This window comes from Mizuhopecten yessoensis, unplaced genomic scaffold (genome assembly GCF_002113885.1).
Source record: "Mizuhopecten yessoensis strain PY_sf001 unplaced genomic scaffold, ASM211388v2 scaffold7111, whole genome shotgun sequence".
NCBI classification, from domain to species: Eukaryota; Metazoa; Mollusca; class Bivalvia; order Pectinida; family Pectinidae; genus Mizuhopecten; species Mizuhopecten yessoensis.
The window spans coordinates 23,530-44,771 of NW_018406886.1; the positions used below are offsets into that span (position 1 = coordinate 23,530).

Here is a 21,242-nt window from a genome sequence, read left to right on the forward strand (position 1 = left end):
ACAAATGTGAGATTTATACCAGATGTGCGATTCAGGCCCATTGGGCCTCTTGTTTTTGGTTTGATTGTGTTTTACATCCTGTTAACAGCTGTGGTCATGTGTGTATTTAAGTTATATACTCACCACCTATAAACGCAACATACTTAAGTATCTAGGTGGAACGTGAAATCAATTTCCCTTAAGTTAAGCTAGGGCTTCGTATGTCAGGTGGTTTTTACCCGATAAGATATAGCATAGATTTTATACCAAGATAATGCATTCACATATGCTATTGAACTGCGCTGCATGTCGTACCCTGGTAGTAGATAATAACTCTTATTAACGCATTGATCATAGCATAAAATTTGTATCATGAACAATTTACATATATGAATAAAAAAGTATATATCTGTCGATACCTTTTGAATAAATAAACAAAACAAAATGCCAGCGTTTTCTACAGTTTGCGGTTTCATCACGAAATACGCTGCGTTTATGGTATATATAAAATGTATATGTGTTCGTTCTCGCAAGAACCCAATCAATACCATAGTACCGAGTTCATATAAATAAATCAAGTTCTTTATTGCTTACCATATTTACAATACCTTGTACGTGTATTGTCTTCGAAGCGTTTATCAAATCGATAGTAGTCCCCGATACATAGATATTGACCTAGTTTGGCTGCAGGTTGATAATGAGTTCGTGTACACAGAATGTATTATTAACACTTTTCCAATCGTTTGGTGCAATTTTCTGACGGCTTATGTGTTGAGTGTACACAATGGGTCTTGCCGCGTCAAGGTTATCCAAAGTTCAGCACAGATGGGCACGAGAAAAGTCGTTCTACGTTTACTTGCAAAGTAATTAAAACACACAAAATTTCAGAAACATTTTTTACGATTTTAATTACAAAAAACAACCAAACATCATTATCAGGACACATGTGTATTTACACAAGTCAGCTACAAGCAAGGACGATAATGATCACAATCTTACTTTTAAATTGTAAGCAATAATAAGACCTTCGAGAAATCGAAGAAAGCTGAGATGACGAAGTTCTGAGATATATATCTACGTTAATTGCAATGGTGTAAATTGATAATACACATGTTGGTTTGTGGTGAATTTTATCTATTGTCTGCTTAAAGCCACACACATGAAGAATAACACTGATTCAAGAAAATGAGAAAATCTTTCTTTTTTGTTGTAAATCTATAAGAATAAAAATAAACATGAAATCGCAGACAACACCATACACTTATATGAAGAGTTTGTATCAAGCATAAATTTAGGTTTTATATATCAAACTATCATTTCATTTAGTGATAATTTCTGGATTAATACAGCTGCAAAAATGTGCATGTTAGACATGCATAAAAACCAAAAAATACCAAGAAAAATTCCAAACTATTCAAATTTATATGAGATATCAATGATTTTACTCGGGAATGATGCTTGATACAATTTATTCTAACTAAAATCACGTGCATTGACATGAATATACTAGTATCACATGGGAGGGTTTCATTCTCTAACGTCATGTTTATCACCAGGGTTGGACATAGACAACACAAAAAAATATCATTTCCCTGGAAATCTTTTGATGCATAGTAAAGATGGGGGTCGACATCGCTCCTCCCCCTCTGTCAATTCTTAACATTCTTAACGCATGGTGATTGCGTCTATAAGTTGTTATCAAGGTCCACAGTATGATGCGAGTAATTTTCAGGTCACACTCCGTGCTTTACTCCTTTCCTGGAAGGGGCGCGTGTGACACTACGGGAAAGGCGAGTACGGACGGTTTCTCCTGCTGCGGTTTGGTGTCTGTGACGATGTACACATTCTCGCGGGCACCGGGCACATGTAGATTTGTCCTGGAGTCAGTTACGTTTCTTCTCATCTGACGTTTGTGACGCACACAACTGCAAGGGAACATGGCCGTGTATAAATTCTCCAAAATTAAATGGTCGTTTTCATTCAGAAATCATATTATTAATAAAAGTTTAACATTTGATTAAATTTCAATATGTATACACTTGACACAGAACTAATTTACAAGGTTTTCAAAAGCGACAGATTCGGATGCCATTTTGAGTAATTCTCCTTTTCGACACCAGATTCGTCACTAAAAGTGTCATTAGGTCGCCATTATTTAATTATGTAGCAAGTTTACTTTTGGTGTACGAGTTTATAAGGTTCAAAATTATGAAATCACTATGAAATATTGGTTATCATTACTCATTCATATGAACTCAAGCCCTTTTGTTTTTTGATCAGGCAAACGTTGAAAGATAGCACAGAAAAACCCATAATGTTAAGAAAAGTTGGTCATCAGTCCTTTTTAATCAATCTTTAAATAAGCAAAAAAAAAAAAAAAAAAACGGTGAAAAAGTTGTACTTTTTTATTTAAAAATAAGGGGTAGGTGTATCTTAATTTGCTTTTCTGGTATCAAAATGTAATATGAAGTAATTTTCCTTCCATATAGATTATAGAAGATACATGTAATGTGTTTATCAATTATGCAAACATAGGAATAGGATAGATTAGGAAGGTAGGTACGATTAGATCTGCATACTATGAAAACGATGAATTTCACCACCAAAACTCACTAATATGACATAGCATTTTTCATTTTCTAATATTTTCCTCTTTAAAAAAATGTTTGCTCAAAAAAGGATGTTAATAAAAAAAAATCAGAAGAGCAGATTCTTATATAAGCGAAAAAAATGTCATGAAATGAGTAACTTTTTATTATTAATATTCGCCGTGCATCCGACTTTGCTTCATAATATAAACTGATTTAAATGTTATATACATTACTAATTTCTTGTAACTGTTTTTTATCCATCCAAGTAAGGATAAATGACGTCATAGTGTACTCACCAGATGACCACGCCGACGCCAGTGCCGATGACAACGATGCCAAGGCCGACAATGATTAAGATCTTGGCTATTTTCTTGCGGCGACATCTCTTGTTCTTACTGTGCTCGTTGTGTTCCTCTTTGCCATCTTCTTTGTGTTTACCATCCTTGTCGCCTTCCTTGTGCATGTCATCTCCCTTTCTTCCATGATCATCCTTGTCATCGTCGTCGTGATCTTCGCAATCATCATCATCGTCGCCGTCGTCGTCCTTGTCGTGTTTGTAGCCGAAATGATCTGAAACGAGTTGTTGCAAATTAACGCATTGTTATCTAAATACATAAAACATAAATTTTAAATTTCGAACTTTTCCTCTTTTTCTAATATTTTGTATATCTGAAGTCTACTTATCTGGATCATTACCTAAAAATTCACTGTGTTTGAAAACATCAAATATAATATTTTACGTTTTTGACGTAACACAGATTTCATTTGACAGACATTTCGTAAAATTTCTCCTGTTGATTTACTTTTAAATTTATTGTTAGTGCTTTTGTAATTAACTCGTAAATGGTACTATTAACCTTGCTGTCGGGTTTTTAAGGGAGTGGGCATGCTGACGTACCTAATTCTTGACCCTGGTTTTAAATATGTCTTACCATCAGTATCATGCGTCAGTCATTAATGAGATCATGTTCTGCATTTTTAATAGTTTTATTTTAAGAAATGTTTTGAAATGTGTTTTACTTTGTATTGGCCCATGGTCGTATGTTGTGTCAATGTCTTAATGAAGAGAAAGTAAATAAGTAATAAGTCAATCATTTTTATTTTTGCGAGTTTCATGAGTGTTGTATGTATGTGTTGTATAAATACACGAGATTGTGAATAGTTTGGCAAAGACTAATTTTATGAATTCATTTTGATGCTTTGACTTATATGAATGTAGTTATTGTATTTTTTCAATTTATATCAAACAGGTAGGTACATTGAAGTAATAATAAGATAATATAACATTATAACTAATTTCACATATTAAAGATAATCATACGCTGAAATGCATATATACCATATCGTATTTTCTGTTAAAGGAATATATTGACTTATGTAAGAATAATGAAACGGACATTTTTTCTCGCTTTATGCCGGAGTTTGTAATGTTAGAATCTCGTTAAATGGCGCAAGTACTTACCGTCTCCGTCTCTCTCCATGTCTTTTCCGTGCTCACCACCGGGGCCGGGGGTTGCGTCTACAAAACCAAAATACGGAATGCTTGGTTAGTTGCACAACCCTTGTACAACTGGCACGGGTCCATCTCAGAGAGCCAACATATTCGATTTCAGCTTAAGGCAGTCTATTTTGATAGCGATTATAGTTTCTCTTATTTCAAAAATAAATTAGCAAGTAAATTTACTTGATGGAACTTAAGCAAGTATTTTCAAAACACACTAACCTTTTATTTTTATTTTTATTTTTTTTCTGTTTGTTTTTGTTTTTATTTTTTCAAAAGTGTTCACTTCTAATAACGAGGACACATTTTTAAGGCTAAGAAGTTGTTAGACTGAAACCAAATATTTTAAACATTATCCAAGGAAATGTGTTTTATAAACAAGGTTAATCTCAGTGAAAAGGGGCAGCATTTATGGAAAAGTTTATAATTAATTTGCCACTATCTAATAATTAGATTGCCTATTGAAGTAAAGAATGTTGGCACTCAGCAAATACCCCATTGGTAGGATCGATTAGCAAACTTTAGATTATAAAATATTTTTGGTCAACTCCAGCTTACAAACAGGTATAAAAAAATTGTATTTTTGTTTTACAAGAGTGTTGATCTTAACCATTAAACATATAGAAATAGTCACAAAACATCAGGAGATATACATATTATTATTAATTCTCAAAGCTGTAATATATCATCATAAATAATGTTTATGGGGCAAAGAAGTAATTCCAACAGTGTGGACAAGTTTAGGTTGTCAAATTTTCGGAGCGATCAGCTCCTTTATCAAGACACAGTGGAACAGAACAGTTACATGTACATATACATCATATTACAAGAAGATAGAACTGATATACTATAATTGAAAATACAGCTATTATATAAAACCAATAGTCCCCTCGCTAAAGACAGCCGAAGGCAGCAATTAAGCTGAGAGCATCGCGGACAAGGAACGCTGATGTAGAGGACCTATTCTTGCGCAAGATGCACTATCACATAAAGTGAGTTAACGAGAGACAAGCACCAGAAAGAAGGGACGAGATACGAGTTACAACATATATTATGTTGTAACAGTTCATTGATGATAGCTGAGAAACCCTTGCCTTTGTCTGTATGTGTAAGTACGTGTGCACTGTACGTCCAGTTTATGTATATGTCTCAAAAACATATACACAAAAAAAACAATGTGGTTGACATTGCTTATATCCCTGTTACCTTGTCCTGACATTGAAAACTGAAGTTATAAGTACAAGATATAAACAGAAGGTTGTATATGAAAAGATACTTGAATGATGTAATATATTATACAAAATAGTCAACAATATTATATTGTTTATTGGGTTTTAAATTACAAACCTCCCAATAATCATCGCAACAACTGAAACGAAATCTGAAAATAGGTTTATTTGCGTCTTTCGTTTTGAAGGTAATTAAAAGCTACAACACGGCATACATTTACAACATAGAATCAACAAAGTGTCTACGTATATTTATAATAGACAGAAAAGCACCAGGGGAATATTTAACTAGATAAAATGTTTAAATGTTAAATGTGATATATATATATATATATATATGCCATCAGTAAAGTCTAAAGAGGAGAGATTTTCTTTATATGGTCCACTAAAAACTGAAATATCTTATAACAAATATATAGACCGATAAAGAAGCACCACGACAACTACATAACCATATAGCAAAGAATAACAAAAGTTCAGAGGGGAGTTGATTAACTACCAGCACTAACACTACAAAACATCTTATGGTTCTAAAACTATAAAATACGTGACAAAATCAAATTTAATTATTTACATGAGAATTACTACGTTCACTGCAAGTAGCTCTACTACTGGCATTTAAAAAAAACACAGGTAAAAATCGTAAACATTGTGATAACACAAATACAGACTCAACTTTGATTATGAGATATTCTAAACGGGAAAAATCGTTGCCGTAAACATAACAAAAGATCATACTTTTAAAACAGATATTTATATTAAAAAAAACACCATACATAGTGGTATAAGATTAAACGATGTAATGATTTTAACGATATATTTACTCCAAAATATAATAGAATTAGTCGAAAATAAATATGACGTGAAATGCTTACCATCATCTGCCTGAACAGTTAGCATCGTACACAGTAGGGCCAGCCCCACAAGGGTCCACATCCTTACGGTTGCCATGTCTTATTTTCTCCGACTCAGATACCAGTACCTGCCCGGTATATACAGATCTACCCTAGGACGACGCTCTTCTAACTGGTGCCCACCCTACACTCGGCTCTCTTTAAACACACACGTGACTCAATAGCAGCAGACACTGGTTAAATTCACGGTCTGATTAGCTAGCTCCGTGTGTACATACACAGATTTGACATGTATTTTACCTTATTAATAGCTGCCAAAATAGGTTCGTATATACTATCTACACAGTTAACAGACATATTGGATCAGAAATTGGCTTGGTGCCAAAAACGTGATGTGGATGTCCTTTACTGAATATATATCGGGTTAATAACAGTTCTACGTGTATTCCATTATCATTACAATACACCGTTTGACTATAGCCTGGAACGAATAGGATTTTGTTTATAATTAAATAATGATAAGGAACATATTAAGACGATCTGCGAAAATAGCACACCCCTGATATCATTTTGTTAACTTCGTGAGTTTATTCTATTAAGTATGTAGAGAAGAATGCTTCTATCATATCATTTAACACAAAGCAAACGTGCAATACATTTAGCATGAATCCTTAATAAGTGGGACACAATAACCGCGTCAAAGGATGAAGGTTTGGACACAAGGCACAATTGAAGTGCAAAATCTGGGACTCACGAAAGCTGTTATAAATAAATATAATGGTATTTTTATTTAAGTAGTTGAGACTTATGTTTTTTTTTTTATCAAAACGACCTAAAAGACGAAGCTGAGGTTCGGGGAAACTCGTATCGATCTCATATGGAAAGGTGCATACTGAACGACACTGAACTGTTCGGAAATGCGTAAGCTTTACAAAATAACCAGTAAGGCCTGACATTTGTCTATCTAATTAATGGTGTTGAAAAAGGAAAATGTTTTATTTTGTATTAAGATTATACGAATCTTAAGTTTATTTCCCATAGCTATCAGAGTTTAAGTCCAAAATACTCAGTACTACACAGCCCTGACCATTACATTCGAACCGCAGTAAGTTTCTCTTACAATGAAATTTACAAAACAATCAGTAAATTGTAACGGATTATATTAACATCATATGACAACATATACTATATGGTAAGTCGATGGTGTACATGAACGAGTGAACAGCTTCTCTTCGTCTAATTATTCTCTATAGTTGTGTTTTGCGGTAATTGATCCTCTCGGGGTTATTTAATCGGCTAAGAATGGATTTATGTCAATATTCGCCTAGTTTACATAAGATATTTAAAACATAAACTTGAATCGATTATGATATGGGGGTGCAAACACAACTACACGATTCTGACCGGATTATACTATTTACAGAAATGATCGATGGTGACTACATATCACATGAGTTGGTAAACATACACAGTACACGAACTCTCTGTTTACGGTATATACAGTGAATAGTGAGTATAGGTTACTGCATTATTTCTATGTTGACTACATCGATATCGAGTGTCACGGGATTGATCCTACCCGAGTAATAGCTTGGTGGTGATAACTCCCGAGGGACGAGAAGGTATGCACTAAAACACACTTATCTGAGTGAGTGAAACATTAGCCAGCCTATACACCATGCTGTAGTTGTACCTGTGTGAGTTAGTACTAGTCTGTACCCGGGTACTTGTTTGCTCGTATTCCGTCTTTGCGTATTCGGAGGTATCTTCTCATGTGAGCAGGTATTGATTGTTACGTCACTTGTTTGTGAGAGTAACGTCATCAATCTTTGAGAAAACGACGTAATTTTCTCACACAAACCAATGACGTTAAAATCAATCCCTGCTGCCAAGAGAAGATAACTCTGCAATACGCAAAGATGGAATATGGCACAGTATGACACTGTCCTTCATAATGGATACTAGCACACTGCTGTTGCTGAATATGATAATGATGATAATTTGAGGTGTTCTGTTTTATATAATCGACACAAAATCCAAAAAACTTACTCGTACCCGTATTGCAACTCGGAGTCTCTTTTAAAAAGAGGAGAGTGCTAAATGAAAGTGTATCATCAATTAACAATATCATCAGATTTTAACGTAAAAATTGCTGTACCAGAATCACAGAAATATATTCAAGATACCTTTTCAGTAGCTGTACCAAAAATATTAACCTTTCAGAACTTCGCCCACCAACATGTTCAATGCCCACAGTCTAAAAAAAGCTAGGAAAGATACAGTTTCAATTCTAAAGGACACAACAGTTTTATCAAATGCTGGAAGAATATCACACGATCTCATAATGACGAGGACTTTTGGTGCCAAAATGTTACTTAATACGTCACTAAAGTCCACTGTTCACAGAGTCCATTTCAAAGTAGTGAAGTATGCAGTGCTTACTATATCACAATAGTCATGCTCCCTTCATGTATGTATAAATTATAAGGTACCTAGCTATATCCATAAAACAGATACAATAGGCCAGGTACATATGAGTAGATAATAGCAAAATAGCCAATGGCCGCCATTTCCATGACGTCATAAAAAAACCACTAAAATAACATCAGTCGCCATTGCCAGAAGTCCCCCAATCATATTTGCGAAGGGAATTATGAAAAGAACATGAAAAAATTGTCCTTACGTTTAAACCAAAAATCCCCGCGGATTTCCTTTTTTGACCGGACTTATACAAGCGAATAGAGAGAAAAATTAGGCAAGCTACAGGGAGAGACGGAGAAAGGCCAGCTCGTCGAAAAGCACACTATTGACGAACAAGTCAGATATAAATATATGTAGGCCATGTAGTGGAGTAGACTTAATCAGGAAGTCAGGTGAACATATACAAATCAGGTAGCAATACACAACAGTCGGTTAGACGCAAACACATGTAAAACTCCAGTCGTTTCAATGCCAGGCAAACATCTACATGTCCTTCAAAAGCATTACGTATACGTTACATAATAACCTTATTCAACAACCCACACGTAAATTAAATGTTAAATACGGACTACCTTATCATGTTACAGTTGGACGAATTCTTAAGCACTAAATTATTAAATGCTGTATGCATATTTGGCAGTATAAAATGTACATGTCGACCGAAAACCTAAGAAATGAAAATATAATGTAACAATGGATTTGAGTGATATTGTTCAACAAAACAAAATCTTACAAAGGCGTGAACATTCAACAATGAAATAAGAGCATATCAAAGTGGGAACTACGCCATAATTCAAATTCATAATCGATAAAACAAGGAAATCAGAACTCTGAAAGTTTTAAAACGGAGACCATTATGAATGTACGGGGTCCTCTGCTTCTTCGTCGACACCCACCATGCAAATTTAAACAAATCCAAGAATAACCATGTTCTCAAAGCGAGAGCTGTAGAAGTGACAGAAAAAAAACCATTGCACACATATGTGCATAATCAAATAACATAGAAATATTACATATCCCGATGATAATGTGATGGCGACTGTAAAACTCGCCCATAGTCTTCATCAAGCTGCATCTTTGGAAACACTGTGTTGTAAAATCGCCCGTCAGCAGTCCAATTGTATCGTGACAATGATAAAATGATGTATAGCCTACTATATATCTGTTGAGTGATACTTGTATTTGGTTATTCTATTGTTCGAGATTTAACGCCCTGGAAATATATACGGTCTTATGAAGACAGGTATCTATATACACTTAGGATTTGTTATTACTGTGGCATAGCTAAGCCCCAATTTGACTTCACTAAGAAAGACAAACGGTGGGCATGGCGAGTTTCGAGCTCCCCGAATTCAGTGTATTCTCAAGTGGATGGAGGAGAGTTCATATCAAACACAGACGCGAGTGCCTTAAAACAGGATGGTAAAGAGCGTATTATCGCGTACGGTTGTCGGACATAAGGCAAACCAGAAAGAAACTACTGTGTCTACTGTTGGTAGTAGTTTACTTTTACTAAGTATTTCAAGTATAACCTGAATGAGTGTAGGTTCGTTTTAAGGACAGATAACAATGAGCAATGAACATGGCTACGGAAATTTAAGGAGCCAGACGGTCAGATACATTGCTAGATTACCACAGTTCTGTCAATTTCGTATGAAAATTGTACATCGAGCTTGGACACGACACGGGCATGCGGATGGCTGGTCTCGATTAATAAGACCGACGTCAATTATCTAGCTGTAATTCTTGGGCTTAAGTTTACGACGTCCCCACTTAAACTAAGTTTAAAAATCTATCAGTACGGATCGGGAAGTTAGTTCCTCTAAGGGGCGGAAAGGGTAAACATATCACCCGTCCCTTTGACCGCCTGTAGTATAAGATTGTTACATGGCGATATATGGTAAATATATTCCGACAGATGTTTCGTCACACTGTGACTTAGTGAGTTGTTTTAAGTGGTTTAGAGTCGAAAAACCGGTCATATGCACTCTTTTCTTGACAAAGGAAAAAGACGTTTTCAAAAGCTCGCAAAAGAAGTGTTCAAGTACTGTTTGTTTCAAGTCAAACGTATTATTTATTATTCAAACCACACTGAAGAATCTCATTCCGAAAATTAGATTTAAATATGGGCAGTCCTCAGTCCAAACATTTAGACATTGAAATTCACCCTTAGATGTAAAGGGTTAGTTCTAGTCACACTGTAACTGTACTGCCCTGTCAACACACTAAGGGCTCGAAACAGCATGGATAGGGCTCAAAACATTAATTTAGAGAAAGAATTATCGACCATTTCGGACGAAGACTCCGCTGATTAGGCTAGGGCCAACTGCACATGCATACAACACCGAATACGGGTACTCACTAATTAAGGATCTCAATTATGCCATCACACCTAAGCACTTGCCGTTGAAAGAGTGTGTAGCGGCCACAGAGATCGCAGTTTTAAAACTCCCACAGACAGTGGCGGCCCAATCAAGATCGGAGGTGATTGGAGTCCTAAAAGAGCTGAACCACCAAAATAACAATCCTGATTAGGGAGAAAGAAAAAGTCTTGCTGCATTAAGGAAAAAAAGTTAATCATGCTTTAACTAGTAGACAAGGGCAGACCTATTCTACCTTGTTAGTTAAGAATACCCCATCCCCTTCATTGCCACCATCGTTATGGACAAAGCAGAATATGAGAAATAGAAAACCACCATGCTTAGTGACAACAAAACATACGAGGTGGTGAAAACAGATCCCACGCCAACATATAAACGTAAATTTGTCACAACTATCACAAACATGAAAGACAATGGCAATATCTGTGAAGAACAATGTAAAATGTGTCTACCCTACATAAGGAAACACTCCACGCATATACTGTACACCGAAGAACCACAAGCCAGGCTATCCAAATGTTTTTATGGTGGATTACACTGGTTCCGTTTGGTACAGTGTATCGAGATGGCTTGCAGACATCCTGGGTCCACTGATGGGAAAAACAGAACACCACGTGAAAAGCACGAAAGATTTTGGGTCGGATCTGGCTTCATCATTGCTGTAGAGGGCGACTTTTTAACTCGCATGACGTGTCCCTTTTTACCAATGCATCAGTGGACGAGGCGGTTTAGGTCATACGGGATATTTAAAAGGAGACAAAACCCTAACGAAGAGAACACATCTTCCTATTGACAGCATCAGTGAGTTGTTAAGAGTTGAAACTCCATTATCTCTCTTTCAGGGACACAATTTATACCAGTAAAAGTCTGTGGTAACAATGGGGAGTCCAGTATACGTATCACCAGTTGGTGCTGATTTATGCAGCATCTGGAGCAGAAAGCCATTACAACTGCTCCAATGGAGTTTCGTCCAAGACATGTTGACGATATCTTGGAAGTAGTCCAGAAAGGTGAGGTTAACAACCTATCAGCTCACCTGAAACAGGCGGATTATACAGGCTCCATAAGATTTACATCAGAAGAAGAGCCCCCTTGGATACCCTGATTCTAAGAGGAGCTGACGGTTCCATCAAATTGCTGGTACACAGAAAAAAACCTCTCACACAGACCAGAATCTCAATTTCAATTCACATCATCCATTGCGTCAGAAGTTGGGGATAGTTCGCACTCTCCTTGACGGATGCATATACATCACACCTAAATAGGAAGACATGGAAACTGAAAAATGACATATCAAACAGGTCCTGACAACATGTGGAGATACCCCGAATTGTCGATAAGGAAAGTAGTAAACCAAACGGAAAACAAAAGTAACGTGACTCGCCGAAAGAAACACAAACGTACAAACACAGAGAGGAAAACTGACGGCATGGTAACTATACGATACATAAAAGGGGTGTCTGGAGCACTTTCAATAGGGCTGCGTAAACATCACATCAATACGCCCATGAGACCACAAAACTCCATCGAACAATACTTCATTCGAAAGACAGATTGCCGGAAGACAGGACAGGGTGATTTACCAAATTCCATGTAACAGCTGCAACCAATAACATCCATCGGGAAAACCGGCCAGAAATCCGGGACGCTTATAAGAACATCAGAAAGACATTGAATCCATGAAACAGCAGGTATACACTAGTAATACAAGGAGACACAACACAGTAATCAGCCATTACAGACAATGCTAAAATACACACCTACGTCATCACAGACAGGAACAACTCGAAAGTGTTATAGAAAGTGAAGACAACCAGAAAGTGAGGAAATCAAAGAATCCATCTGGGTTAAGGAGGAAGAGGAATTGATGAACTGAGACGAGGGAAGCCACCAGCGGAGCAGATGTACCAGCGCCATTTTACACCACTGAGGGAACCCTGGAGGTGGTCTGTATACATATATGGCTCGAAGTAAAATTCGGTCTTAGCCATAATCTGAAGAGTCCTTCCACTCGTTCCAACCGGTGGGAGGTTCTGCCCTTACTGACGCACAGAGGATGCAGCAGGGTAGGCCCACTCCAAAAAGTCTGCGGACAATTCTGGAGTAAGGAATAGATCACCAACTCATTGATATCTAGGCCACCTCTTAGGGGGTTTATAATAAATCCAAATTTCCTAGGACAGGAGGTACAGAAGCCAGATCCAGTAAGTATGCAAGCCAAACATGATTTAGGAGGTGCCCAAGGAATGATTCGAGCCCCTCTCTCTCACTGGAATAGAAGGATAGTGCAGCTGTCTACAGAGGAGAGAGGATGAAGGACAGATTTTGGTGGAGGTGCCCCTGGTTGGTTTCTTGGGCCTACCAAGATTTGAGTGGGAGGACCTGTGGTCTCCGGACTCTCTGAGGATGGGTATTAAAACTTTGCGTTGTGTTGAACTTTTATTGTGTGTGAATGGTAATGTGTGTGTGTTTGAGGGGGCTACTTTACATCCTAATTTTTCTCAAGGTGGAAACCTATGCGCGAGGTAACAATGATTGCAATCCTCCTAACCTCGTCGCCTATTCCGACCTTGGCATTGGGACAGACCTGGACCACAGTTTATTACTTCTAAAAGAGTTGCATGCTTGTCTGATATGTATGATATGAGTGCTGTTTCGACTTTTTCTTCCGATTATTCTGCAGTAATCCTTCCCTATATTACCCTTCATCAGCTACAGACGTCCGCCCACAAAATAATTTATTAAACACCATTCAGATACATTGACAAATTGGGCGAAGGTGACACACGCTGATCCACAGCAAACTTTTACTTTGGTTTTTGCTATCAGTACGATTTGACAAGATGGAATGTAAAGACAGATAAATTATGCAAAAACAAATCAGAGTGTTTGCATTATGTAATAAGTATTTATTGAAATATTACATCTGGTTTTATATTGAGTTCATCACATCTGAATTACAAGAGGCCCAGAGGGCCTGTAACGCTCACCTGGATACCTAAGCAATCATGGCAAACTATTCTCCAAATGAGATCAAGGGAATATGCCAGACCCCAAGGCCAATCCTTGTAGCATAGCTATATTAGATGCCCAGCAATGTTATGTATGGTTATGGGGTGGGGATCTTACCTGTTTCCAAGCTTTGACTCAGAAACTAGGTCCCTAGAGTTGTGGCCAGACCACATGATCGATTCTAATATCGTGACTGCATTTGTCTCTTTTTGCCAAGCATTTGTATATATAGTTTTGGGGTGGGGATCTCAACCGTTTCAAAGTTATGACCCAGGGGCCAAGTCTGCAAGGGTGGGGCAGACCCTGGGATCAATTCTAATGTCATGACTGCATTCGTCTCTTTATGCCCAACAATTGTATATATAGTTTTGGGGTGGGGATATTAACCATTTCAAAGTTATGACCCAGGGGTTAAGTCTCCAAGGGTGGGGCAGTCCCCAAGGCCAACCTGGAAGCATATGTGCAATCATCTCTTTATACTCAGCAATTGTATATATACGGTTATAGGGTGGGGCTCTCAACTGTTTCCAAGCTGTGACTAAGAAACTAGGTCCCTAGGGGTTTGGTCAGACCCCAGGGTCTATTCTGATAACATGATTGCATTCGTCTCTTTATGCCCAGCATTTGTATATATAGTTTTGGGGTGGGGATCTCAACTGTTTTAAAGTTATGGCCCAGGGACTATGTCTCCAAGGGTGGGGCCAGACCCTAGGGACATCCTGGAAGCATATAAGCATTCTTTTCTTTATACTTGGCAATTGTATATATGGTTATAGAGTTGGGATCTTTACCATATCTTAAAGTTGGCCCCATCCCTTATCCCGAGGGGTAATCCCACAATTTGTACAATTTTGCATCCCCACTACCTAGGGATGCTTCCAGTCAAATATGGTTGATATCCATCTTTTGGTTCAGGATCCAGAGAAGAAGTCGCTTAAAGCAATGTAGCAAAATAACCCTTTTTGGCCCCGCCAGTCAGTTACCTGAGGTAAGCCCCACCATTTGAACAATTTTGAATCCCTGCCTCCCATGAATGCTTCCAACCAAATATGATCGATATCCAATGCAAGTTCTACAAAAGAAGTTGTTTATAGCAATATAGCCGAATTGCCTCCTTTTGGCCCCCATGGGGGTCAGACCCACCATTTGTACAATTTTGAATCCCCACTACCTAAGGATGCTTCCAGTCAAATATGGTTGATGTTAATCTCTGAGTTCCAGAGAAGAAGTCACTTAAAGCAATAAGGCCAAACAGCCCTTTTTGGCTCGCCCCTCAGCCCCCTTGGGGCAGCCCCACCATTTGTACAATTTTGAATCCCCACTACCTAGGGATGCTTCCAGTCAAATATGATAAATATCTATAGGATAGTTCTACAGAAGAAGTTGTTTATAGCAATATAGCCAAATTGCCCCCTTTTAACCCCACCCTTCAGCCCCCTGGAGGGTCAGCCCCACCATTTGTACAATTTGTAATCCTCACCACCTAGGAATGCTTCCAGTCAAATTTAGTCAAATTCCAATCAGTGGTTAAGAAGGAGAAGTCGTTTGAAGAAATTGTTGACTTACAGTGACGACACCACGGTACGGCATAAGCTCACCTTGGTCCTTCGGACTAGGTGAGCTAATAACAGGACATGTCTAGATCTACCTTTGAGTTCCTATACGTGTACATGTTATACCATTACAGGGAAAGGCTTTATCAGTGTAAACATAAATACATCCCTTTCACCTTGGCAATCTCCCAAAAATAGATAACCTACTTCAGTTTTTGTTTACCTTATTTGACAACATATATTTTGATGTAAAGGAGTTAGTGCCCTTGGTAACCCAAAGTCAGTATCATATAAGATTCAATTTCACTCTTAGAGCAACTTTTGCTTCAACTGACTTCAGTGTGCAGTCTGAATATAACACTGGAATATACAAATGCCCTAAGATGCAAGAAAAATCTTGAAAAAAGTTAATTCATAGATGATTTGAACATTTAAATAAATTTGTCCTTTAAATATTTCAATGAATAGATGATTTGATATTTACAAAAATCAAATACCTTTTTAAGGAAAATGTCTTTCAATAATTCAAATTGAGGGAGATTTGATTTTTTTCTTTAAAATCAGTCTCCTGTAGTTATTGTTTCCCTTTTTTAATCAATCAGTGAACTACAGACCTAGTTCCTTGTACCACAATGAATTTTTATCATTCTTGGTATAAGGGTAAATGGGTTACCTCCCTTGCTTTCCTTAAATATTGTATTTGTTGTTCATTTAAAGTCCATGCACTTTTTTTATTCTTACCAAAATATCCTTTTCTTTATAACTGTCTTTCATGAGTTTGGATATACACAATGTATGTAAAATATTATCTGTAAATTAAATACTTGCTAGTTAAAATAAAAATATTAACCATTGTTTGAAATGAAAGCTACTATAAATTAATAAGGATCTGACATCATGTAATAATTCAGACAGTATTATGGATGTAGATATTGTAAACTCACGAAATCAATGACACTGCCTTTTGTACAATCTAATACTTTAATGTTAACAATTTAATGTCAAGAAACCAGTGAAAATATCTGGTACTGTATTAACATCCTCACTAACTGGTAAGAACCATCTAAAGTAGGACAATAACAGATGACAGAGAGACCAGGGCCCGTATTCATGAAACTGTTTTTATGCTCAAGCATGAATTCTGTGTTCAAGTCAACTTTCTTGTAACTCATTTAAATCATGTAACGTAGTCAAAAGTCAGGTGTAAATCTTTTCAAAGTACTATGTATGGTTTGGGCCTGTTTTGGCCCCCAAATGCATCAAAATTCAAAACCTTTAAATGAACTTTGAAATGACTGTTTCTTTAATTTCGAATACTTCCCAAATACTATTATGAAAATATTTATTTATATTTCTAATTATTGTTGCCATGGTAACAAGTTCAAAATTGCATAAATTAGAAAAATTGGAATATTCAGTGAATATTGTGATATTTTGCATAGTTTTTCTCCTATAACTATAGAGCACATGCTTGAACAAACTTAATATCAAAGGATAATGTGTAGGCACATGTAATACATCTTTAGGAAAAATATAAAATTTGTTCAAGAGTGCGCTCTATGGTAGCTAAAGGAAAAACTAGGTGAAAACCTGTCAAAATTGACTGAATAATCAAATTTCAATAATTTATGCAAATATGACCTGGTTACCATGGCAGTCAAAATTGAAAACACAAATAAATGTTTACATAATAGTACTGGGGAAGTATTCAAAATTCAAGAAATAGTTGTTTGAAAGTTCTATTGCAGATTTTTAATTCTGATGGATTTGGGGGCCAAAAAAGGCCCAAACCATACATAGTCCTTTCTACATAAAAAAAAATCACTGGCACAAGAAAGTGAGCTTGAGCACAGCTGGAATCTGGGTTTGAGCGTGAGAACGATTTCATGAATTGGGCCCAGAATAATAACTGATTGTCTTTAGCTAAGAGAAACATACTATGTAAGCTATCATGATCATGATCACCTTCCTTTATTCATGCGATGTGTCAAGGAGAATGCTTTAGAATCAATTTGATGGTTCTTAGCTATGTCAGTGTCTCTCTGATGTAAAATTGACATAAAATAATATAATAAATTGTTATGTCATAGCAATATACATTTTGATGTATTGGTAATATATATATATATATATATTTATTTCTAAAATACAAATTTTACACAAGGTCATGTTCAATTTTCAAACAAAACTTAAAAGTCTCAGATCAAAAAATATTTTCATCATTTCTACACTTTCTGATCAAGGAAAATGTTGAACTATTTGCATTCAATTAAAGGACCACCAACACAAAATCTAAAAATATATCACTGTACCAGCCTTGAATACTTTCCAAATGACATATATTTTGATGTCACAATGGTAAAATATGCAATAGATCATGACGCTGTCACCCATTAAATACATTTAAGATCCACACTCGTTATAATCAAACGATGATCAAAAGTAACAGCTATAGCACCCCATTCTCTGTTGGTCATAACATGAAGATTTTCTTTAATAACTGAAGATAACTATTGTGTATCAAACAATTAAATGCCATTGAATTCTTAAAGCATAACCAAGGATCCTATTGATTTCTGAAAAAAACCCTACAATCAACTGCATCCAAACTGAATTGTTTCTTTATTTCCATTTCAGTACATGTAATGTGATCGGTTGAGCTCCAGGTCAGTTCACTTCCAAAACTTCTGTTTCAACTAGAACTTTATAATACAAACAGAAGGCAAAAGAAAACAAGAGGCCCATTGGGCCTGCATTGCTCACCTGGTATTAAATTTCACAATTGTAACCTTAAAAGTGTAATAAAATAAAGCTACAGGCAAAATATAAGTGTTTTGACTTCAAGTCAGTCATTCAGAAGAAACCGGTTAAACAATTAAAACACATTTGACCCCTGTGACCTTGAAAGTCAAACATGGACATTTAGTTGAACAAACTTCATAGCCCTTTCTGCCAGAATGCAACTTGCCAAATATCACAACCTTATACCTTTTGTTAATTGAGAAAATGACTTTTAAAGATTTTAGCACTATGGACCAGATGTGCAAGGTCATTCATCTAAACAAACTTCGTATCCTTTCATGCCAACATCCTTGTGGCCAAATATCATTACCCTGGACCTTTAGGTTATACAGAAGAAGTTGTTTAAAATTTTTCAAGACAATTGATGCCTGTGACCTTGATTATAGGCAAAGGTCATTCATTTGAACAAACTTTGTATCCCTTCATGCCAACATCCTTGTGGTCAAATATCATTACCCTGGACCTTTTGGTTATACAGAAGAAGTTGTTTAAAATTTTTCAAGACAATTGATGCCTGTGACCTTGATTATGGGCAAAGGTCATTCATTTGAACAAACTTTAATTTGTAGCCCTTCATGCTAGCATGCTACTGGCCAAATATCATCACCCTGGGCCTCTTGGTTATTCAGAAGAAATTATTTAAAAGTTTAAACATATTTGACCCCCCTGTGACCTTGAATATGGGTGAATGTCATTCATTTGAACAAACTTTGTAGCCCTTAATGCTAGCATGCTACTGGCCAAATATCATCACCCTGGGCCTCTTTGTTATTCAGAAGAAATGGTTTAAATGTTTTCAAGACAATCGACACTTGTGACCTTGATTATGGGCAAAGGTCATTCACTTATCAGCTTATGGGAACAGGTTTTTAAATATTCTTTCAAGGAATTTTACCTCTGTGACAACAAGTCAAAGGTCATTATGCCAATATCTGTGGTTTCCCTTCATCCCAGCTAGTCACCGGCTGAACCATAACCCATATGATTTACTCCTTTGACCTTGATAAAACTGTAACTTGGATAGGTCAAGGCCATTCAATTGAACAAACTAGATAGTTCTGCATCCCAGCAGGCTACAGGCCATATTTATGACTCTAGGCCTCTTAATTGGTTATTTAGATAAAGTGTTTAAAATACTCTGTCAAAGTGAAACTTGATAGCCCTCAACTCCAGCTCGCTAAAGGCTATACATCATGACCACTTATTTAATAATAAGGCCTCTTAGATATTCAGAAGACATTTGAAGAAAAAGATGCCAGAAATATGACGCATGTTGCACCCCTGTATAAGCTCATTTGCATTTTTACAGGTGAACTTTAAAACACTCTCAGTGTCTTAATTTTCATACCATCAAACTGCTATTCCCTTATAATAATTCCCTAAATTTTAACTTTTTTCTCCAGAAACATGGCACAACTGATATCAGTACAAGAGCCCCCAGAAGGGCCTGTATCGCTTACCTGTTTGTTTTGTTACATGGAGTTGTTGGCCAAATATTGTGAAGTAAGGTTGATTGGTTATTCAGAAGCGGTTGAAGGTTTACAGTTAATTGACCCCTGTGCCGTTGAGAGTATACGTAGCGCAAGGGCATATTCATGTCCAAATGTTGTTGAACTCAAACACAGGATGCTGGTGGGGAAAAGGAGCATGACTTGAAACATGTCAAATATTCATTTTCATTCTCAAACTTCATCGGGTTCCATCATAGGATGCTACTGGACAAATATCATGACTTTAGGGCAATCGGATCTTGAGAAAAAGTTGTTTGAAGGTTTAGACCTATTTCACCCTTGTGACCTTGAAAGTAGGTCAAGGTCATTTTCATTTTCAAAACTTTGTTGGGATTCACCATAGAATGCTACTGGACAAATATCATGACTTTAGGGCAATCGGATCTTCAGAAAAAGTTGTTTGAAGGTTTAGACCTATTTCACCTTTGTGACCTTGAAAGTAGGTCAAGGTCATTTTCATTTGCAACTTTGTCGGGCTCCATCATGGGATGCTAGTGGCCAAATATCATATGACTTCAGATCTTCAGAAGAAGTTGTTTGAATGTTTAGACCTATTTCACCCCTGCGACCTTGAAAGTAGGTCAAGCTCATTTTCATTCACAAACTTTGTCGGACTCCATCATAGGATGCTACTGGCCAAATATCATGACTCTAGGTATTTTGGATCTTCAGAAGAAGTCATTTCAATATTTTGACCAATTTCACCACGGTGACCTTGAAAGTAGGTCAACCTCCTTTTCATTCGCAAACTTTGTCGGGATTCATCATAGGCTGCTACTGGCCAAATATCATGACTTTCGGATCTTCAGAAAAAGTTGTTTAAACAATAAATTGATGGACGGCCGGATGCCGCGCCATGGCATAATGCTCACATGCCCTTCAGGCAGGTGAGCTAATAAGATATACCTCCACAGTTGGAAGTGATCAGAAATGCTGGGTGTTTGTATATTTAATGGTGACCCTGTTTTTACCCAATTGGTAGAAACACACACTTAATTGTACCAGTATTGGAAACATGTATGGAAATCTGCATAGAAATTGGATAAGAAATACTGGGGATAGATTTATCAACTTAACTTAACAAGAGGCCAAGCTAAGGGGCCTAATATCTCACCTGGTATTTTATTTTTAATTTAAAAATTGCTGAGTACCATACAGGTTTATTAAAGGAGTACAAGAGGTACAATTTGCAAAAAGAACTATATGTAAATCTATTTCCCCAATTGGGCCTAGCCCTCTAGATGCCTATGGATGATCTATAACAAAATTTCTATTCACACAGAAAGGTAAAGTTTTTAAAAGATTTCTCTTCATTTCCCCTATTGGGACCTTCCATCTGGCCACAACC

At 36.7% G+C, this 21,242-nt stretch overlaps 1 protein-coding gene across 1 annotated transcript; it reads right to left on the reverse strand.

Moving 5' to 3' along the window:
- Positions 1–868: 868 nt before the first annotated feature.
- On the reverse strand, positions 869–6,386 carry LOC110453128 (pheromone-processing carboxypeptidase KEX1-like). The gene is made up of 4 exons (XM_021501969.1): positions 6,176–6,386; positions 4,033–4,089; positions 2,867–3,140; positions 869–1,904 (listed from the first exon to the last, which is right to left on the reverse strand). Exons 1-4 carry the CDS (start codon positions 6,249–6,251, stop codon positions 1,727–1,729), a joined length of 585 nt encoding a protein of 194 aa, XP_021357644.1. The 5' UTR covers positions 6,252–6,386; the 3' UTR covers positions 869–1,726.
- Between the last annotated feature and the right edge of the window lie 14,856 nt (positions 6,387–21,242).

Bases quoted from the DNA above. Each gene is read 5' to 3' on its own strand.
- LOC110453128 (XM_021501969.1), bottom strand. From the start codon at position 6,251: ATGGCAACCGTAAGGATGTGGACCCTTGTGGGGCTGGCCCTACTGTGT. The intron at 4,090-6,175 runs GTAAGCATTTCA...TTGGTTTTGTAG, and splicing joins AACTGTTCAGGCAGATGATG to ACGCAACCCCCGGCCCCGGT. The intron at 3,141-4,032 runs GTAAGTACTTGC...AACTCGTTTCAG, and splicing joins CATGGAGAGAGACGGAGACG to ATCATTTCGGCTACAAACAC.